The sequence below is a fragment of the Myotis daubentonii genome, chromosome 16 (assembly GCF_963259705.1).
Source record: "Myotis daubentonii chromosome 16, mMyoDau2.1, whole genome shotgun sequence".
In the NCBI taxonomy this organism is placed as follows: Eukaryota; Metazoa; Chordata; class Mammalia; order Chiroptera; family Vespertilionidae; genus Myotis; species Myotis daubentonii.
In genome coordinates, this window is record NC_081855.1 from 6,500,712 (window position 1) to 6,524,022 (window position 23,311).

The following is a 23,311-nucleotide window of genomic DNA, read 5'->3' on the forward strand; positions in this document are numbered from 1 at the left end:
TCCCTGCCCCAATGCTGGTGGGTCAATTTCCCCCAAAGTCCCATTGTCTTGGGCCTGAAGAACATCACATCCTTAGAGCAGATGGCTCCTGACTCATTCTTCCCAACCTATGACTCATAGTAACACAACGCAGCCCCAGAAGAAACAGACTTGCTCAAGTCTCTGAAGGATTGTAGAGTTAAATTTTATGGAATCTAAATTAAATTTATATTTGAGTATTTCATTACATTTTCTTGAATTAGACTGAATGTTACTGAATAGTATGAAAAATACATAAAGTTATAAACATATATGTGATGAACACAAATATTTTAAAACTTCATATAAATGAGGGGAGGGAGCCCTCTCTGTTGTGGCAGCTGACACACGCTGTGGCCCAGGATCTATGACCACAGGTTCCAAAGGAGCTGAGGGGCGTTGCTCACAAGCTGCAGGTGGGTCCACATCTGGAAGTTCAGTGACGGCTGTGCCTGGTGCCTGCTCTGGCTCTGGAGGGGGCACCAGAGTAGGCGTTGCCACTTTAGGTGTTTCTTCATCTTGCTCTGGAGTTGCTTCTGTAGATCCAGGAAGAGAACATGTTACCACCATGACTGCCTTTTGTGTGCCTTACAAGAAAGAAACTTCCCATCTCCATCACTGAAGTCCCATTTCAAGGCCCCACCCCAGGAAGCCCTCCAGACTGCAGGCCCTGGGCTATGACCTGAGTGGCTCTGTGCTCCTGCCTAAGCTCAGCCTCTGGGAGCTCTTTTCTGTGTGGGCCAGCCTGATCCCCACTCACCCACACCACCCAATCCACATGCACAGCTCTCTGACTCCCTCCCTTTTTTCTAGCAGAAGCCCTCAGACCTCTGCCCTCTGGCAGAAATCTCACAAGGCATGGGATCCAGGGTGTTGCCAGCTTCTCCAACTCACAGTCCCCATACTCCCCTTAAGGCTCTGATCCAAAGCCCATTCACTTTTTCTGCTGGTCTAGAGATCCACTTTCTGCTTCACAGTACGTGTAGATCAGCGATACTTTGAGGAAGAGGTCATATGGGGTGTACTGTGGATGCTACCTGCCTGCGCAGCCCAGTGTGACTGAAATCACACCTGCCTAGAAGGAAGCGCTGGAGTGCAGCCCTGGGGTCAGGGCCTTTGCTGAATGAATGAGCCCAAACCACCCCCATCTCAGAAGGCTGGGTGAGCCTCGGGTCCCCCTGCTCACCCCTGGGATTTCTGATCTGGCTTCACCCAGGACAGAGACCCTTAATGGAATCTCTAACGTCTTTATCAAAAGAGAAAATAGCTTAGCCTAAGTCCTGAGGAGAATCACAAATAAGGCACAAGTTTCTTTAAAAGAAGAGAAAATGGCCAATTGGAACAAGCACAGCTCCTCCAGCACAGCTCTCCAGAGTCCAGGCTCCCAGCGGGCATTTTCCTGGGAGGAACCCCCACCCGCCGCCCCAAGTCCCTACAATAACCCTATGAAGCTGGGCCTAGGCTCTCCCCATGTTCAGAGAAAAAAACACTCAGAGACATGCAGTGATCTGGAGACTCACAGCAAGCAGGTGGCTGAGTGACCACTGCGCTGTGGAGGGGCAGGGCTCACCTGGTCCATGGTTGGTCCCACACACGTTGGTGAGTCCCAAAAGTTCTGTATTAACACAGAAGGGTGGGTGCGAACCAAGGTGGGGACGCTGCCCAGGAAGCTGGGCACCAAGTATTTGACCAGTTTTTCCATTAACTGTTCCTGGGAGGTCTGCACCTTACATGTCCATTTTTATTTTTAATTTAATTTTTTTTTTTTTTTTTGCCCTGTGAAGGTCAAGCTTATTTGGAAGCCTGAGTGAGTGGTGTTGGGGACAACATGGAGGCCCAGGGGTGAGCTGACAGGCCTCCATGTTGGGCTTAGGATGCCCCCACTGGGAGGTCAGCTCTGAGTCTGGGCACAGCACAGGGTGGAGCCAGCTCCCTGGGAAGCAGAGTCCTGGCTCCAGGAAGGGCAGGTGGAGAAGGTGAGGGCAGTTCTCCCTGGGTGGGTCAGGGTCCAGAAAAACAGACTTGCTCAAAGCTTTGAGGGTTTTTAGGGTTAAATTTTATAGAATCTAAATTAAGTTTCTGTTTAGGAGTATTTCAGTATATTTTCTCTACGGTACACTGTATGCTATTAAATATCATAAAAATATAATAAAATTATAAACATATCTAACAAGAATATTAAACATTTAACACTGTGTCTAAATGGGGTTAGAAGGGTGCCCTCTCTGCTATCGCTGCTGACATGCGCTCTGGCCCGGGATCTAGCACCACAGGCCGCACAGATGCTGGGGTGAGTTGCTCAAATGCTGCAGGTGGTTCTTCTGCCTCTTGAAGTTCAGTGAAAGCTGGGCCTGGATCCGGCTCTGGCTCTGGAGAGGCCACTAGGGTGGCGTTGCCCTTGAGGGTTTTCCTGATGTTCTTCTGGAGCTGGTTCTGTAGATGCAAGAAGAGGACATGTTACCACCCTCACTGCGTTTTGTGTGCCTTCCAAAGGCACACTCACCCACGCCACCCCCGGAAGCCTCCTCCTCCTCCTGTCTCGGCCTCAGTGGGCTCAGGTGCTCCCCCTGAGGCACTGGGCCTGGTTTGGCAGGTAGGAGACTGCAAGTTGAGCTCTATGGAAGCCAACAGCATCATCAGGCTGGGAAATTCTGAAGGTGCTGGTCCAGCCAGATGCTCAGGATGCAGGAGATGGCCCTGGGGAGAGAGATAGGTGAGCAGCAGAATGTGAGGCCTGCCTTTCCCTTCCACACGGCCCTCCCACAGCACCACTCAGAGAGCCTGGGGTCCTGTGCCTGCTGCTCCTGCCCATCCAGAAGCCAGACCTACTGCTGTCCACCTTCAGTCTGGCAGTCCTGGCAGAGATGGGCCTGGTCACCCAGGAATGGTTGGCATGAAGCCCTCCTACCTGACAGCTCTGGATCAATGAGGGAACCACCTGTCCCCTTCTTCAGGGGAACCTGACATGCTCTCCCAGTGTCCCTGTTCCCTCCCATTAGGACTGAGAGGGCTGGTGTCCACCCAGTTCATGTCACTGATTGGCACTGAGCAGGTGCTTCAGGAATACTGACCAGTGAGCAATCAAACAAACCCCAGGGCCTTCCTATCACCTCAAACGTTAGCTCCTGCACCTACATGCTGCCTCATTCACTAGCTGTCCTGTGTGGTTCTTTGCCTCCCACTGAAACTCAACTCCCACAGGGTGGGGTACCCCAAGCTGCCACTGCGGAGGTTCTACCACATTAGGGAGCAAGGTCCCGGGATAGGGGTGCAGACTGGGCTAGAATTAGGAGTGGAAGGCTATGAATTGTCTGAGGGGCTGTCTGTCCACTGACCTTCCCACTCGCCCACACCACCCAAATCCACTTGCACAGTTCTCTGACTCATGTCCCTCTTTCTAGGGAAGCCCTCCGACCTCTGCCTCTTGCATAAATCCCACCATGAGTGGGATCCAGGGTTTTGCCAACACCTTGAATTCACAGTCTCCATACTCCCCTCATCGATCTGATCCAAAACTGACTCACGTTTTCTGCTGAACAGAGGTTTACCATCCTCTTCACAATACGCGAAGATGCAGCCATAGGGAGAGGAGGCCAGGAGGACGTCACATCTGGTTTCCTGTGGACACTATGAGCCTGTGCCGCCTAGTGGGACTGAATCGCTCCCTCCCAGAAGGAAGCTCTGGAGTGCAGGCTTGGTGTCTGCTCTGAGCACTGGGTTATGGTCAGTGCCTAGAAACATTTCTGTACCTGGCAGGGCTTATAATATACGTGCTGATTGAATGAGCCCAAACCAGCCCCATCTCAGATTGCTGGCTGACCCTGGGCCCGACTGCTCACCCCTGGCATCTCTAATCTGGATTCACCTGGGACAGAGACCCCTAAGAGTATCTCCAATCTCTTTGTAATATTAGAAAAGAGCTAAACCCAAGGCCCCAAAGAGAATCACAATTTGGCAGTGGCTTCTTCAACAGGAAGAGAAAATGACCAGTTGGTTCAATCATAGCCCCTCCAGCAGACCTCTCCTCGGTCTAGGCTCCCAGAGAACACTTACCAGGGAAGAACCCAGCAAGTCCCTACAATAGCCCTATGAGCCTGCTCCCTGCTTCTCAGAGGTTTCAGAGGAACAAACACTCAGAGAGTTGCAGTGACCTGAAGGCAAACAGCCAACAGGTGGCCCCATGAGCATGTGCTCTGGAGGGGGAGGGGCTCACCTGGTAAATAATTGGTTCCACTGCTGCTGGGTGGTAACAAATGTTCTGTAGTAACAGGAACGAAGGTGGGTTCCCTCCTCAGGTAATTGACCACTTTGTCTAGCCAGTGTGCTAAGGCGATGTGCACCATACAGGTCTTTTTTCTTTCTGCCTGTGAGGCTGAAGTTCACTGGTAACCCTGAGTAGGTGGTGCTAGACCGGTTGGCTGTCCGGCAGCTGTTTCCCAGGCCTGGGCTGAATGGACTCCAAGTTCTGCTCAGAAGGCTGCCATCAGAGGCTAGCCCTTGACCTCTGGCTGCCAACCTCTGAGTCTGGGCACAGGTTGGAGCTGTCTCCCATGGAAGCAGAGTCCTGGCATCCTGGAAGGGCAGGTCTTCAAGGCCAGAACCCTTCTCACTGAGAATGTTGGGCATCCTGAGGCCAAAACACATCTTCCATGATGCTCCAGCTCAACACTGCCCTCCTGAGTCCCACCCGCCACAGCGTTCTGGTTACTGAACAGAGCATTGAGGAGCTCCCAGTGAGGGGCAACCCCCTTAGGTTCCAGGCTGTGAGCACATTCTCTTTGGGTTCCCAGGGTCTGTGTCTGTAGTAAACTGAACTGTTCACAGAAAAGCAGCTGGGTCCTTCTGGTCTTGGCCAAGGCAGAGTGAAGGGCAGGGGGAGGGGCAGGGCTAGAAGGTGGGATTGTTGTGTCCGAAGATGCAGATGGGGAAGTGCTTGACGTGGGAGGACCACTGGGCGGACAACTGGAAAAACGCCACGTCATTCCACTCCACGCCATCGATGACGACCGGCAGCATGCTCTGCTGGTGCTTGGCCCTGCAAACCAGGCGACCAATGCCCTGGATGCACTGGCTTTGGGACTCCACATCCTCGTCCGTGGTTTTCTTGGGCGCCTTCTTTTTTCTCTCCTTGGTGACCACAGTCATGGACATGGCAGGTGTTGCTGTGCCCTCACCACTGCGGGGCAGCCTGCTGACCTGGACAGACTGGAAGAAGCACTTGAGTGTGTTTTTGGTGGTAGGCAGCTGTTTCTTCTCTGCGACTCTCTTTGTATCTATTGGCTGGACTGCTGTCCAGTAATCCACCTGCAGCTCCATCATCTGTGCATGGACACTCTGGCTGGTGGAGGACAGGCCCCCACTCATTGATGTGGGGGAGAGTGTGTTGGGTGAGGCCTTCCCGGTAGGGGACAGAAGCTCACCGCACCATGAGAGGACTACATCATCTGAGCCTCCTGACATGGCTGCAGATGGTTCCACTCTTCCAACCTTCACTGCCCCCACAAAGGGGATGAGCTGTGTGGACTTTTCATTGGGGCGCTGCTGCTTAGACATGAGAATGGCCTCAGCAATGGGCAGCAGGTAGACACAGTTGGCCCCCGCAACGTACTCAGAGATTCTCGACACAACGTCCTGTGTGTCCTGCAAGGTGTTCTCAGACTCCAGGTTGTTGAACATGTCCCGCCAGTACAGGTCCTGGAATAAGTTGTTGTAGCAGCAATCCATGGAGCCCAGGTAGCTGGCCAAGGGGTGGGGACCCAGCGGGATGACCAGGAAGCGCATGTAGTCTAGCCATTGGGGTGGCTGCTGGGACAGCTGCCTCACGAAGACCCGCAGCACAGCGCTGAAGTAGGGCTGTGCCCCTGCCACCGCCATCTTCACAGGCGTCAGGGCCTGGGAATTGCAGTTGCAGTATCTCTGCATGTGGGAGACGATGATGCTGAAGGCCTCCTGGACGTCATCTGTGGAGCAAGTGCACACCACGGGCAGCGTGTGCCCCTGCAGGATGTCCGAAAGTAACTGGCCCTGCCAGTCGCAGGTGTTGACCAGGATGATGTTCTCGGGCATCTTGTCCTGGGAAATGAGGATGTTGCTGAGCTGGTCACGGACGGGCTTCCTGGGGATCTGCCGCTGGCTCTGTGGGTCTGGGCTCTCGTTGTCCAGTCTGTTGACCCACTCATTCCGGGCTGTGTCGCAGCCCCGGTGGCCAGCCTGCTTCCTCTTGGACCTGCTGGAGGGCAGGACCAGAGACTTGGTGAAGCGCACTATGGATGGCAGCTTCTTGGTGAACCAGTGCTGGGCGGAGGACCCTGCCTCCCGGTTGTCCTCCAGCTGTGCCAGCTGCTTCCCAGGGGAGCAAATTCTGTGGGCCATTGAGTCAGAGCTGCTATCACTTGACATGCTGTCAAAGTATCGCCTGAGTTTGGGCTTTGGGGTGCTGGGGACACTGATATCGTCCTCCGTGTCTAGGCTACTGTCACTAGAGCTCAGCACAATGTCATACCGACGGTGCAGAGCCTTCTCCACTTTGGGGACATGCCTCACAAGGGCCTGTTCTGAGGATATGACCTTCTCCGACACTTGGGCCCTGAGCATAGATGCCACGGCTTCCTGGTGGTAATTGTGTTGACTGTTCATGCACCTCCTTCTTACTATGAGATTACCTTTGTCCAAGTTATTCTCCTGGGACTGCCTGTGGACGGAATTGTGGCTGGCCGGCTGCTCAAAGAAGCAGCTCTCAGATGTGCTGGCGAGGTCCTTATGCGAGGTTTGGACCTTGTTGCTGGCGGGCATGGCAGTGGCCTCCTGATCGATATGCTGGCGGGACAGGGAGGGCATTCGAATCTCAGTGGTGGGTTTGCTGTAGGCCACAAGTTGGGAGTCACTGTGGCTTGGCTGCTTGCCTCCCGGGGCCCTAGCGTTCTCAGGCAGGTGGGCCAGACTCAGAGGCTCTTTTTGGATCCTGGTGCTGTGGAGGCCCCGCATCTCCATCGACAAGCTGGAGTCTGAAAGGCCTTCCATGTATGGCCTGAGCTTGGGATTGGGGCTGCTGAGGACACTGTGATTGTACTTCATGTCTGGGCCGCTAGACAGGCCTTCAAAGTATGGCCGAAGCTTAGGTGTGGGGGTGCTGAGGACGCTGCCATCGTCCTCAGTGTCTGGGCCACTGTCACTGGGGTTCGGCAGCATGTCATACAGGAGGTCCAGGTCCTCCTCCACCTCCGGGACATGCTCCCCATGGTCCTGCTCAGGGCCCAGGACCTCCTCCGACAATTGGACAGTGCGCAGCCATAACAGGACTTTCTGTTGGTAGTTCTGTTGCGTGGTCAGGGTGCTCCTTGTGAATATGAGATTCCCCTCATCACAGTCATCCTCCTCCTGGTCAGCGGTATGGTAGCTGGCCTCCCGCTGCGAGAAGAAGCTCTCACACATGCACTCAGAGTAGTTGTCCGAGGACTCAGCCTCAGGACTGTCTTGCCTGGCGCTGTCCTCGTGGTCGATGGGCGGCATGGACAGGGAGGAGATCTGGATCTTGTCCACCTTGCTGGTGGGTGTGCTGTGGGCCACAAATTCGTTGTCCCTCTCGCTTGGCTGCTTGCCTCCCAGGGCCCACGAATTCTCGGGCATGTGGGGCAGACTCAGAGGCTCTGTTTGGGTCCTGTCACTGTGGCTGCCCCACATCTCCGTCTGCAAACTGGAGTCTGACAGGCCATCGAAGTATGGCCTGAGCTTGGGCCTGGGGGTGCTGAGGACGCTCTCATCATCCTCCAGGTATGGGTCACTTTTCCTGCGATTCCCCATCATGTCAGACCGAAGGTCCCTCTCTGACACTTTGGACCTGTGAAACAGCGCCAGGACTTTCTGCTTCAGCTTTCCTCGTATTGATGGCCGCTGCTTCTTTGGTTCCCCCTTCTCCAAGGCATCCTTGTCCAGGTCGTGTCTGTGCTTTCCCCTGCCACTGGCCTGCAGCTCATCCTGCCCCTCATAGTTACCTGCCGACTTGGCCTTAGGGCTGACCTGCATGGCAGTGCCCTCGTGTTCGATGGGCTCACTGCACAGGGAGGAGATCCAGATCTCGGCCACCGTAGTGGAGGATTCCTTGATGCTGCCAAAGAGGCTCACCATCTGGCCACACCTGGGGTTTCGCTGCATGACGTCAGCCATGCGGATGGCGCCAGAGGCCAGTGTCTCGTAGCCCAGGACGTTTCTGTTCTTAGAGCACTTCCTCTGCTCCAGCATGATCAGGAGCTTGTTACCTTCTCCCTTGAGGAAGTGGTTGTACTGCAGGGAGAAGGTGAGCGCCAGGTTGGTCTGCACTGGTCTACTGCGGGGCAGCACAATCTCTTGGGACCTCAGGATGCCCTTGGAGTCTCGCATCCTCACGGAAATTACCACGGAGTGGAGGTCCTTGGCCAGCTTCTTGAAGATCACTAGCTTCGTTACGGTGAGACTACACCACCTGGGCACGCAGCTGGGGCTGGAGCAGTCCACCTCCCAGGTGGCGAACAGGTTCTGGGGGACCTGTGTTTTGAGCACCTTGGACGTGCTGGCCAGGCCCACAGTTCGTGAGGAAGCTGCAGCTGCTGGCATCCTACTGGACCTTTTCCTACTCAGGGTTCGTGGTTTTTTCTCCTGTGGTGGGACAGAGGAGGGACATGATTGGTGGCAAGAAGTGGCGCATGAGTGATCAAAGGAGAGTGTGGCCACACAAAAAGTGGCCACTCGCTAATCTGTGATTAGGTCAGGGAAGGCCTGGGTGATGGTCTTTTAACCTCAGAGACCTAAAGATATCACAAAGATGCTTTGAAATTAAAACGTTTTAACTAAAAGCTGTTTACGGTGGTCGCTGGGTCCTAGGTTGGAATCTTCTGCAAAAAAAGGTCATTATTTACCTTAACTGAGACTGTCTACTATCTTTTGGAATCTACAAGAACATAGCTTTGGAACGTCAAAGGAATTTTCCTTTTTTTTTGGATACTCTGTGGTCTGTGGAGACCACAAATCCCCTCATTGTTATTGAGTTCATTGTTGGCTGTTCTGTCCTATATCCCCCTATGGGAAAGAAGTATGTGTCTGTCATTTCACTTTTCATCCAATCCATCACCAATGGATTTCATGCAACTCACATACATCGCCACTTCTGACTGTAATATCTAAAATAAGGTGACAACTCCCATTCTTCAGAGCATTATTTCAATCCTTTGAGGTTTTGATTCAAGGCAAATGACCATTTGGCTCAGATAAAATCTCAACAATTGTTCACAGTTTTGAATGCTTCTTACATGGACATTTACTTGGCACAATACAGCAGGATCCCAGAAACTCTCACCCAGCACCACCTTGCAGACCTACACCTGGTGCTGGCATCCAGCAAAGGGCCCATTGACGCACCAGTTCCCTGCCTGCCGGTGAACTTGTGACACTTGTCTGTTGGATTCAGGACCTTCCCTTGCTTGTGTTGCTGACTTTATTGGAGCCATATTTTGTAATACTCTTGGTGGAACAAAGGTTAACAGTTAATAGATCCCAGGCTATGGAGAGACAGGAGGGAAAATGGGACTGGTTTTTACCCCTGGCTTTTCTATAAGATTTGCCTTTTGAGAGTCTGGGCAAACACCTTAGCTGTTTAAGTGAGAGCTGATCTTGTTCAGCTCAGAAGATAAAGGGGCACATCCTCCTTCCTGCATGAATCTCAGATGTTCTTAGACAACTGAGGATCTTTGCGGATGTGTCAGAGGTCATTCCTCATGACATGCAGGAGCCCCATAAGGAAATTCCCACACAACTGCAATTAAACTAACTGGCTCTTCAGGGGGAGTACTAATGAGGTTTAGTCCACCTCTGCTGGTAGCCCTTCTGGTTGTTGTAGTCAGCAAGGAGAGAAACTGAGGCACATAAGAAGGTTGAATGAGACTCTAGGTGAGTGAGCAACTTGCAGCTCAACCCATAAAGCAACAAACTTTAACCCACTACATAACACTCCCAGAAACTGTGCTGAGACTCTGCAGATACCAAACCATAAAAACAACAGCAACAAACACACCTATAATTAACATGGGAAGTTGTGCCTCCATGGCTGGGAACTCCCAGGCCCCAGCCCTCATTAATATTCCTGATAGGAAGCCTTGACTTGCAAGTGCTTTACAGAAGTGTAAATGTAGGAAGTTTTAACTTCAAAATATCAACTGAAAAATGGCCAATATACAGTTTTCTTTGGGTGCCTAATTTAATTTTTCACAGGCAAAATAAAACAAAAGAAACAAATAACTATAACAATGGCGGCCTGAAAATTGAACTGATTGAGTGTATAGGATGCATATCTTGATTTGGAAATTAGAAACTTCTAAGGAGAAGCACAGACAAATTCTCTTTAAAAAATAAATGAACAATAAATTTCAGAGATTATCTTCAAACTCTCCTGAAGCTAATACATGCTAACTCCCCATCCTCCCCCTTCTATAGCACGTCCCCTATATCTTTTGCTCTCTGAGCTTCCTTGTCCAGATGTGTTCCTTCCCTTCCCTTCTTTCTTCCCCTTCTGTCCCCTCCACTGCCCCTCCCTACTGACTTAAGGGAAAATGAGATTAGGAATTCTGCCAACTCCCTTTGGAGAAAAGCTGCTCTCAGCCAGACAGGAACCAGCAATCATCCTCCATTTTCTCTATGGCCCTGATTTGTACACAGAGAAATTTAACTGATGGAACATGTAATCCTGGCTATTTTAACCTATTGCAATTAATATACTCCTGGTTTCTGGGAGCAAAAGCAAGAGAATTACTCAATAAGGTTTATAGAAAACTCCCATAGAGAAGCCTCCACACTTTAGGGATATAGGAAACTGAAACAGGATTTAGAAAAAGGATACAAACAGAAACATGCCTAGGGCTGCTCCAAGATAGAGTGTCGCCTGCAGACTGAAGGGTCCCAGGTGTGATTCTGGTCAAGAGCACATGCCCAGGTTGGAGGCTTGATCCCCATTAGGGGGCGTGCAGAAGGCAGCCAATTGGAGATTCTCTCTCATCATTGATGTGTCTATCTCTCTCTCCCTTTCCCTTCCTCTCTGAAATCAATACAAAATCTATTTTAAAAAAGGGGGAGGGGGAGAAGCAAACATATAAACCCTGTATATATTGAGGCTATTTTATTTGTTTTTAACCACAAACAATTAATTGCTTTCACCATCGGAATAAAGCTTTCCTACAAATGTCTGTTTTTTAATCAAAACCTGTTTCCTTCCAACTAGGGAATGTTATGAGAATATATATGGTTTGCTTATCAAATCTTCCCCAATTCCCCTGTTTAGTGAGTGGGTTTTTGTTTTTTTTTTACTGTTTAATGATATCAGTGATGCTGACATATGCTTTCTCCAGAATAGTAACATATATACTTAGAATAAATGAACCAGATACTGAACCAAAAGGGAAAGTAATGATTTTAAAGGAACCTTCCAGGAGGAAACTAAGCTTGAGACTGACTGAATGTTTGCTAATCATCTCTTCTTCAGTATTATCTTCCACAAGACCCTGAGAGATGGCTTAACAGGGTACCCACCCAACTCAGAATGGCCCCAAACAGCCCAGAGACATGCAGCCATGCCTCTGACACTAGGCTTTCTCATATGTCTGCCTAAAGATGGGGGACCAGCCCACAGTGAAGTGAGAATTCTCTTTTGGGGTACATATTCACCAAATGGGAGTAACTTCACCCTGGGTGCCTCAAACAAGAAGCCAATCTTCTTTTGTGACACCAATTACCTGGTTGCAATATAAAGTGGGTAATAGAGAGGCTTTGGCACCATTAACTTTAAGACTATCTTGCACCTGGGACCTGTGTTGCCATTCCCAGGGGAGATAGACGGAGGTTTCATATACCTGAAAGTCTTTATACCTCTCAGAGTTGTGAGCTTTCTGGAAAGTAGAAGAATATTCCCAAATAGAAACAATCCAAAAATGGGCGAATGAATTTGTCAATCCCTTGCTAACATTTGTGGGGGGTGGGGGGGGCAACCCAGTTCCTGAGGTATTGAAAATGACTCTCCTTGTTTTACAAATGAAGTTTTCAAGGTGCCATAGGTTTTGCTCCAGAAACAATTCAAAGCCCACCAAGTCCTTTTACCTTCTCCAAACCTCCCCTATTCATTTTGGAGGCTTACAGGTAATTGGCTTCATGCAACCAAAGTCCCAGAACCTTTGAAGTGAAAATACCTGAGTTCACCAAGACGTCTTGTCCAGGCCATTTTTAAAAATACAAATCTCTGGAAGATATGACTTATCCCAATAGAAAAAACAATACCTTACCCACCAACACAAATCTCTTTAGCTTTTTCAACTATATCTTTCTAACTTAGTAAGTTTTAATGAAAGTTATTAAATATCTACACATTTTGAATTAACGTGAATACTGACACATTGATTGCTAGACAAGTCTGAAGTTCACTGCTTTTGGGGGTTTTTTAATTGCAGAAGGTCTGTAAAATGGATTTGGAGCTGTTGATGTAATGTTTTTTGCTTTGCTGAAGGTGTGTTTTTTGAAAGTAAGAGTTTGATTAAAATATGTTCATCAACGTCTATCTAAGGAATGCTGTTTGTTCACTTGTGTGCTTACGATTGGAAATTAATGCTCCTAACAGTTAAAAGTTCCAGTTAAGTTGGAAGAAATTATACAGTTATGACAATAGAAGGCTTGAGGTATGGAGAGTCATATTTGAAGGAAAAGGGCAAATGTAAGTTTCTCTAAGGATAGTTATTTCTGAATGGGTAAGAAGGTTTGTAAAAGGTGAGGAAAGGTTTGTAAAAGGGGGTATAGGCTATACAACTTTGTGAAAGTTTTATATAAAAATATTCTTTTATTTCTCTACCAAAAAAATAATTCAAATTGTGTGTACAGTCTTTGTGTGATATGTGTTCATCTATGTGTCATGTGTGGTGAATTGTCAGCCTCCATATGACATTACTAGGATATAATCTTTTATTGGCCTACAAAGATTAAATGCTTATGTAAATTAAGGAGAATTCTGTAGTCTGGACAAAATACTTAATATTACAACTGTTTGCAAGTATGATTAATATCTTTTAGAGTTAGTTACCCTAAGTCTGTGTTTGCTTTACGTAGATTTACAAAAAGTCCATGGTATAATCTTTTGCACAAGTATATTTGCAACCTTCCCAAAGTTTCTATTGTAAGAGACTTTTAAAACAGGAGATGACTTTGAGTCAATTCCAATGGGCCCTGGAGTACCTCAAGGATTTATTCTCTCTCCTTATTAGAGAAACGTTTTTAACTAATTTAGGACTACTTAATATGCTTGAAATTACCTGAGAAGCTTTAAAAAATTAAAAAATATAAATAACTGTGCTATTTGTGTACCTATATTTTTATTAAAATGGATGTTCTAAAGATTTCAACCTGCTCTAGGAAGGAACGTACAAAGATTCAAGAAAATTTCAAATAGGAAACACTCTGGTGTAACAGTGGTCTTGGTGTCAGCGACACCAGGCCAGCCAAGAGGATGGTTCCCTGTGAGGGTGTCTGGCAGTTGGACTCCGGGTATTTGTGGCACAAACATTGGAAGTTTATGAATTATATCCAATTCTCAATACAAGAAGCCATGGACAATGTTTTAAAATCTTACATGCTATCTGTTCCTTTTATATTGAAATTATGTATTGAATCCAAATATATACATATACGTATATATTTTCATATCGTTCTCTGTAATTTTACAGTAATTTTTGTTACCCAAAAATTATTGCCTTGAAATGTTATATTTTACCAAAAAGGCAGGTTTTCATCAATTGCATTGCAATCAAAACTATAACCATACCACTTTGTTTTGTCGTTCATAGATATTGTTTTACTTTACTGCATTTTCAAATATGTTACATCTTTAGAAAAATTCATGAAAAGGACTCTTGACTTACTCTATTTTTTTATTCTTTTCATATATTTTATTGATTTTTTTACAGAAAAAGAAAGGTATAGAGAGTTGGAAACATTGATGAGAGAGAAACATCCATCAGCTGCCTCTGGCACAATCCCTACTGGAAATGTGCCTGCAACCAAGGTACATGCCCTTGACCTGAATTGAACCTGGGACCCTTGAGTCCTCAGGTCTAAGCTCCACCCACTGAGCCAAACTGGTCAGGGCTTGACTTACTCTAAGTAACAGGTTTCTACGCAGGGCACATCTTTGAACTGAATGAAGAAGTATAGAACTCTAAGGAATGACTGAATTCACGAAAATACTAGCAAATAACCAGGATAAACAACAAAATGGGTAGGGAACTAAATGAAGAGAAGATGGTTATTATTGTTATGACTCTGTTTAAAATACTGCTGATTTTTAAATCATTTTGTTTTTCAAATATAAGGAAAACTAAAAGCAGAAATTCTACATTACTATCCATGACTCACTAGGTAGGTTAGAGGGAATGATACATTAGTGACACTCATTTCACAGTAATCCCAAGAGACAAAGACTTCAAGGACCAAAACTTACAACCAGGAGATTTTGTTTATTGAAACACATTAATTAAAGACTCTCTTCAATGTGTTAAAAAGGACGTTACCTTATGAGAGGCCTAACCCTAAATGGATATCTGTCACTGACACTGCCCTCCATCCACTAAGGAGACTGAAGACTTTTCAAGGATGAGAACCCACGGGCAGTGGGGGCTGACAGCTTTCCCAAGAAGTCAACAAGGCCTGGATGCTGACAGATTACTGCTGCTCAAACCTTGTTCTTCTATCTCCTAACTGTTATTGATTATATGTACATCAACTGATTTTTATATTTCTATTACACACCTTATTACATATGAATAGTTGAATTTCGACATCTGCTAAGTTTTCCCACCTACTAGACAAGTACATTCTAATGATCAGTATGGTAAGGAAACAGTAGAGAGTCTAAATTCTTCAGGTCAAACATAGCATAAGTACAAGGAACAGTGGATGAAGAAGGAAACATAAAATTAGCTTAATAAACAATTATGTAAATACATGCAAAGGGTTTTTGGTTGGCTGGGATGCTTATTTTCCTTCGTCACTTTCTTGTCTAGTAGTAGACATTTTCTATTCCTAAGCAGTGTTCCTGCTTTAATGTTTTTGCTTTTGTTCCTGGTATGTAAGTGTTATACTAGATGCAAAATACCAAAACTTAAGACAAGCAGCAAACGGACTCTGCTCATGTTAGCTCAAAATATAAATTTGATACAGAACATTTTTTAAGAAGAACATATAGGATCTCATGGCCTCCCATGCGCCTGCCTTTTAATTTTGATTAATAATAAAAATTCCACTTTGAATGCCATTCAAAGTTAGAGTCTTACCTTATCCCGAATGGTCCATTGTTCAGCAAGACATAACACTAACACTCATCATCAATGCATAATTTGTATTGATTTCTGAATAAAAGGAGGATGTGTGAATGAAAAAGGGGCCCCATGCTAACCTGACTAGCTCAGGGAAGTGATGCAAGGCAGCCTTGCAAACTCAGAGACCTTAAGTAACTACAAAGGATGGTCTGAAATTAAAACAGTAACAGGAGCTCATGATGGGTAGTCAGATCCTTGCCTGGCATCTTCCCTGACAAAGGTCAATCTTTACCTTAACTGAGTGTGTGTACTGCCTTTTTGCCTCTATGATAACATATCTTTGGATTTTCCTTATTTTGGACACCTCATGCTCAGGCACTGTTCTGTGCTCTGCGGAGATCAGAGATCCCTTCGTTGCTATTGAGTTCCTTGTTGACTTGAAACTATCCTACATCCACCATGGTAAAAGAAATATGTGCCTATCATTTTACCCTTTATCCAATCACAGAAGTGTCTCCAATTTGCTTTCTCCTGTCTCCCTAATCTATCACCCATGGATTTCATGCAACCCACATAAGTCTGCACTTTTGCTTGTATTGTATAAAATAACGTGAAAAATTGTCATTCTCGGGAGCATTCTCTCAACCCATTGAGATTTTTCTCGCTCACAATTGTTGATACTTTGGATCAAATAAACACACACAAATTTTTCAGAGCTCTGAAAGTTTTTCACATTAATAAGAGAAAAGGTCCTTGGCAGGAAAAGTAGAATTGCAGGTGAGGAATATGAAGCACATTAGTATCTTAGGTCATTCTCTTAGCAGAGGACAAACTGCACATGCTTGTATTAACAGTGTCACCCATGCGATTTCTGACAGAACATCCCAATGTATGATGAGAACACCGAGGCTTTTCCTGGGGTGGAGGATTTGGATATTAGGACATGTGGTATGTTTAGTGTGGCACCGTCGTCATGGCAATGGAAGGTTTTAAAACCAGGTTCCACAGAAAAAAAGACATGGATCTCTGTGATATGCAGTCCCAGTCCCCATACAATGTGCAGCCCTGGGAGGCCCCAGCTCCTGACATGGAGGAGATGAGGACCCAGATTCCTTTGGGAACTGGACACTAGGAGGGATCTCAGGGGAGTAGCAGGGTGCCTTCTGGAACCTGAGTCCTGTTGACTCCCTGGGGTCCTGGAGTTTGGGTCAATTGGGCACCTACACTCACCCTGCGGCGGTGCTTCAGGCTGGAGGATATATCAGGTGTCTGTGCCGCCTGCAAGGGCATGGAATTGAAGACCCCATCTGTTGGCTCCAGTCCGCTCTCCTGTGCAGAGCTCTATAAAGACAGTTTCCAGTCACCAGGGGAAAACCTCAGAGCCCTGTTTTGCTGGTTCTCTAAAACTTGTGACTCTCCACTCCAGACACACAGAATGTGATCTGCTGAGACCTCTACTGGCAAGGAAAAGTCATGACAGCCTGAGGGCCTGGGACTCCCATTGGCATAGATAAGGGACCCCTCTAGAGCCCCATCTCCACCTGCCTGCCCTACCCTGGGGTGTGATCACAGCAGGACCTCTAGGTTATCCACTGCTCCAAACACTCCCGCGGTTCTCCCTGCAGGACCTCCTATCCACCACATGAAGAGGGGGGATGTGGGCTGCACAGGGATGGCCCACAGAGGAGGCTGGCCTGGTGGGAATGGGTCTGACTCAGGCCACCTTCACTTACCTGAGGGGATCTTCTTGAAAACGGCCAGAGATGTCGGGCACGAGTGTTGAATCGTCTACAGAGTCTGGAACAACACTCCCTGCAGGGTCTCCGGGAACCAGAGCCCCCATAACTGGGAACACAACAAGAGAACATGTTGAACTGTCAACTGTCTCTTGCCAAGTGAGTGGCAGTTGGGCAGTTGCAAGAAAGTGGGTGCCTGGTTACGGGGGTTCCAAGTTCTATCAGGAAGTGACCTCACTTCCTGGAATTGCCTCCCTGACTCCCCTCACCTAATTACAGCTATAGATAGTCCTGAGGGCTGCTGACTGCTCAACTACCTTCTCCATGGAATACCAACATTGTACACAGTGACACGAACACACCCTCTCCACAATGTTTAGCTGAAGCCAAGGTGCTAGGTTTGAGGAGACAGACCAGGGCTCAGACTCAACCCCTCATTCTTACCTCTTCTTGATCCTGGATAAGTCATTGTGCCTGTTAGATCCTGTCTCTTCTCTGCCTGCACAATGGATTATTGCAGCATTTGCTTCTTAGCGATATTCACGCTCATGAAGGTAGTAGCTATAAAGTAGGAGGAGGAATGCCACAAGGCAAAAGTGCCTACAACCTCTTTTTCTTCCTATTGTCACCTCCTCGATGTCTGATTTTCTTTTAATTCCACCCAGGGTCATTTGACTGTGTGTGTGTGTGTATGAGAGAGAGAGAGAGAGAGAGAGAGAGAGAGAGAGAGAGAGAGAGAGATTGTGTGTGCGCACACACACATATGTTAGTGCTAGGTTGTATTGTGTTAACAAAGCCTGAATACAGTAGTTTGCAGAGGCAACGATTCATTTCATAGCCATATGCCTTCAATGATCTGGTGGAACTAAAAAGACTTCCTGATTTTTTGGATTATTCATCATTTTTCTTATTGTAAGGATGAGAGTAAGAACTTACAAGGTCATATGTCAGAGTGGAAACCAGAAGTTGACATTTTATTTGACAATGGCTTGTGGGGGACATGACTTCCATTTCCCCCTTTGTAACAGCTGCCAATGTCCATATCCAGGTGGTCTGGGGAGTTTGGGTCAAGGCCCCAGAGTGGAGTTATCAGCACAGCTCACTGGCCTGGCCACAGTGATGACGGTTGTATGTGGACATGTGACTTCAGTGAGTTGAATAAAATTCTTTTTGTTAGTCACAAGAAAAAAAGTTCTGTTTTCATATGTCTCATGGCCTTATGAAAACATGCTTTTAGTCAATAATCATGTGAGAGATGCAAATGAAAACAAAAACGAGGGCTCTGGCTGGTTTAGTCAGTGGATAGAGTGTTGGCCTGAGGAATGAAAAGTCCCGGCTTCGATTCCGGTCAAGGGCACATGCCCAGTTTTGGGCATTGATCCCAAATAGGGGCATGTAGGAGGCAGCTAATCAATGATTCTCTCATCATTGATGTTTTTCTCTCTCTCTCTGAAATCAATAAAAATATATTTTTTCAAAACACAATGGGATACCGTCTCACACTTGTCAGAATGGCTATCATCCAGAAATCAAGAAAGGACAAATGCCGGTGATTATGTGGAAAAAAAGGAACCCTTGTGCATTGCTGGTGGGAACATAGACTGGAGCAGGCACTCTGGAAAACAGTATGGAGCTTCTTTGAAAAATTAAAGTGAAACTCCCATTTTACCCAGTAATTCCACTTCTGGAATATATCCCAAGAAAGCAGAAACACCAATCAAAAAGGATATATGCATCCCTGTGTTCGTAGCAGCACAATAGCTAAGATTTGGAAACAGCCTATATTCCCATCAGCGTAAGTGCCCAACAGCAGCTGAGTGTAAAAAACCCGTGGTACATCTACATTATGGAATACTATGCTGCTGTAAAAAAGAAAGAAGTCTTACCATTCACAACAGCTTGGATGGACATGGAGAGCATTATGCTAAGTGAAATAAGCCCGTCAGTAAAAGTAAATATCACACGGTCTCATTCATTTGTGGAATATAATGAATAACATAAACTGATGAACAAAAATTGATCCAGAGACAGAGAAGCATCAAACAGACCCTCAAACCTCAGCAGGAAGGCAGGGGAGAGTGGGGGAGAGAGTAAGAGACCAAGCAAAGGTCTTGAATGCATGCATATAAGCATAATCAGTGGACACAGTCATTAAGGGGGTAGGTGCATGTGCTGCAGGTGGGGGTGGCTGGGGAGGGGTCTAGGGGAAAAATGGAAACATATGTTATACTTTAAACCATAATAAAATAAAATAATACAAATATTTCTCTTAGTAAAAAAAAAAAAAAGAGAGAGAGAGCTAGTGCTCTTTCTGGGTCCCAGAACAAAGCGCCCCCTGACCCCTAGATATGGAGGAACATGCAGGAGCTTCCCAGTATGTCAGGATTTCTAATGTCCAGACCAACTCTGTTGGAGAGGTGGGATCCTTGGCCTGGAAGGTATGAACATTCCTGAACTCTGGGCTCTGAATGTTATGGACATTGGGTGATATCTGCCACTCTATGGACATCAGTTTCCCAATTTTCCATTGAGGGTTGGGTTCAGAACTGCATAAGCCTGACCTCACAACAAAGGGGCCCAGCTCCCTCCACCCTGGGTGGGCACTGGACAGAGGTGCATGCCTGTGGTTCCAACTCTGGACTCCCTTTCAGTAAAATACTGGCGAAAGGCTCATTTACCTGCTGAATGCTCACCATCTCCCCCATGCCTTTCCATGTCTGTGCATGATGCCACCAGCAGATCCTTTTGCAGAGCCCCCGAGGAAACCTGGGTGGAGCCAGGACCCCAACTTTGAGGACACACCGCTGGATTCATCTCAGGCTCTGTTGGGCTCAGTATCTTGTTCATTTATTTCTAAATACATATTACCCTTCTGGAAAAAGCATGTGTGGGTATTACTGATTTCATAAAACAAACAAATAAGCAAACTAAACACCTCTCCCTATCAGCTGATTTGGGGCATATTTTATTAGCAAAGATAGATATTTGCTAATATTGCTATAACATTCCCTAGTTGGAAACAGGTTTTGATTAAAAACAGACATTGGTTAAATATTCCTGCCATTTCCACAGAAGGTTTACTCTGAAGGAGAAGATAATTAGTTCGCTGTGGTTAGGAATACAGTAGCCCCAGTGTCTACAGGGGTCTTAGTGGCTTCTCTTTCTATGATAATTTCACCTGCTCCCAAACTATCAGTGAGAATGCAAACACCCATGGATCAACCCTATATTTGTGTGTGTGTGTGTGTGTGTGTGTGTGTGTGTGTGTGTGTGTGGTTTGTTTGTTATTGGTTTTCTACATCCCATTTCAGTGAACAGATTTCTCTACAGGAATTTTCCTGAAAGCCTTATTTAGAATTTGTGTTGCATTTGCTGACAAAAACCATTAGCTATATTAATTGGAATCAGTTAGAAAATCCAGGATTACATATTCTAAGAGTTAAATGCCTTTGTGAACCCACCAGGGTCATTGAGAAAATCAGGAACATTTGCTGGTTCCTCTCTTGCTGAGACAAGCTTTTCTCCAAAGGGAGTTGTTAGAATTCCTATTCTCATTTTCTCTTAAGTCAGTAGGAAGTGATAATGGAGGGGACTTACGGGAAAGGAAGAAGGATGGAAAAGGGTGCAGAATATAGTGGGGGAACTAGAGAAGGTGGAAGAATGGGGTGTTGGCAATTATTACCTTCAGAAGAGTTCAGAGACAGTCTATAAAATTTCTAATTCCTTAATTGTTTTTAAAGGAATTTATATGTGCTTCTGAAAATCTCCTGATTTCCAAATCAAGATATGCTTCCATTCATTCATTCAGTTTAATGCTAGACCTGGCATTTTCCTAATTTTCATTGCATGCCAAAAATTAATTTAGGCACACAAATAAAACTGCACTTTGGCCATTTTAGGAGGATATTTTCTAATTAAATCTTCCCATTTCTGTAAAGCACGTGTAAGTAAAAGCTTCCTATCAGGAATATTAGTGAGGGATGGGATCGGGCATCTCCTGGACTTGGAGGCACCACTTCCCATGTTAATTTTAGGTGTGTTTTGTTGTTGTTGTTTTGTAGTTGTGTGTATGTGTATGTGGTTTTTCTTTTCTTTCCGATATCTGCAGAATCTGAGCAAATTCTCTAGGATTGTTATATAATGTAGTTGGTCAACCTGTGTTGCTTATCTGTTGAGCTCCACGAGGCTCTCACCCCTCAAATCACATTCAAACCTCTGATGTGCCTCGGTTGATCTCCCTGCTGTCTCAAACAACCAGAGGGTCAGGGAACGGTTGACCAAACCTTATGGGTGCTCCCCCACCAGAACCAGTCACTTTAATTGCAATTGTGTTGAAATTTTGAATTGGGGCTTCTGCACATCATGAGGAATGACATCACACATCCACAGAGATTCTTAGTCCCCTAAGAATACCTAATACTCGGACCTGAGGGAGAATATGACACTGTATTTTTGGAGCTGATTTAGTTCAACTCTAATTTGAATGATATTGGGTGTTGTTGTTTTTTTGGGTTTTTTTTGCTCTGATTCTCAGAAAGCAATTCCGATTGGAAAGGCACAATTTAACAACAGCCACCAATTTTTTTCCTACTGTCTTGTCTTAACCTAAGTTCCATCAACCCTTAATCTTAGGTCTATCTGGACTATTTAAAAATACAGCTCAAATAAATCTAACCCTCTACCACCAGCAAGGGAAAAGTCATGGATTTAAGATACAACTCACCCAGGTTCACCCAATGGGTGGGGAACCAGCAGTTCAATGGGTCCTTTGTTGAATCCTAACACCATGTCCACGGGTTGGTCCTGGGTGAGCTCTTTTGGAATCCTGACCCACTACGTCAAGTAAAAGTCAAAGTATGAAACATTCAAACTTGTCAAGAATTTTGGTCGTTTATTTAAGTCCCACTGTCAATAACTGGCAGGATGAAACTCTCAGCGGATTGAGATATTCTCTCTGGCAGTTTTGCACCTTATTTTATACATTACAATCAGAACAGGAGATGTATGGTGGTAACAGGAAACCCAGTGGTGATGCATTAGGGTTTCAGAGAAATCAAAGCAGTGAATCCTCTGTGACTGGATAAACAGTAAAATGACACAGACATACTTCTTTTACATGTGGATATAGGATAGTTCCAAGTGAACAATGAACTCAGTAAGAATGAGGGGATTTGTGGTCTCCGCAGAGCATTGCCTATGTGTTGAGGGGCTTGGAAATAGGGAAATTCCTTTGACATTCCAAATTATATGTTATTGTAGATGCCAAAAGGCAACAGACAGGCTCAGTGAAGGTTAAGATTGCCCTTTGTCAGGGAAGATGCCAGCCTAGGACATGACTACCCACCATAAACTGCTTTTAGTTTAAAAGTTTTCATTTCAGAACATTCTTTTTGATAACTTTAGGTCTCTGAGTTTGCAAGAACACCACACAGGGCTTCCCTGAGCTAGTCAGTGAGCATGTGGTTCCTTTTCACATACACAATTCTTGGATCACTTGTGCCTCACCTCCTGACAACAGTCACTGAGTGCTTAGGGCAGTGGTCCACAAACTCATTAGTCAACAGAGCCAAATATAACAGCACAACGATTGAAATTTCTTTTGAGAGCCAAATTTTTTAAACTTAAATTATATAGGTAAGTACATTGTTATTAACTTTATTAGGGTACTCCTAAGGCTTAGGAAGAGCCACAGTCAAGGGGCCAAAGTGCCACATGTGGCTCGAGAGCCGCAGTTTGCCAATCATGGACTTAGGGGATTGGTCTGAACTAAAGCCCCCAACCCACCTGGCAGTTCATAAACTGCCCCTGAGGGAATGTCCCTCCTCTGTCCCAACACAGGAAGAGTAACCATCACCCCAGAATGCAGCAGGACCTGTATGTTGTAAGCAGATGCAGCTACCTTGCTGCCCACAGTCCTGGTCTCCACACCTCCCGCTCCCCCATCCCTGTGCCCAGGTTCAACACCAATGCCCAAGAACCTGTTTGCTACCCAGGAGTTGGACAGCCCCAGCCTCAGATTCGTGCCCAGGTTGTGCAACCTGACCTTAATGAAGATGGTGGTGTTCAAAGAGTTGGAGAAAGACCTCAACTCCATGGTGATCGCCATGAAGATGCAGTACTCCAACCTCATATTGATGGTGATCACTGTGAAGATGCAGGGCTCCAAGTACATCCTATGGGAGTGTACTGTTCCCCAGTGACAGTCCTGGGGTTGACCTCACTGCAGGACCCCTACTTCCTCTG

General features: G+C 46.3%; 1 protein-coding gene across 1 annotated transcript; it reads right to left on the reverse strand.

Moving 5' to 3' along the window:
• Window positions 1-4,905: 4,905 nt before the first annotated feature.
• Window positions 4,906-5,799, reverse strand: LOC132219346 (phosphofurin acidic cluster sorting protein 2-like). The gene has a single exon (XM_059671709.1). It carries the CDS (start codon window positions 5,797-5,799, stop codon window positions 4,906-4,908), a length of 894 nt encoding a protein of 297 aa, XP_059527692.1.
• Between the last annotated feature and the right edge of the window lie 17,512 nt (window positions 5,800-23,311).

Excerpts from the sequence above, each read along its gene's own strand:
- LOC132219346 (XM_059671709.1), bottom strand. The coding sequence starts at position 5,799 with ATGCGCTTCCTGGTCATCCCGCTGGGTCCCCACCCCTTGGCCAGCTAC.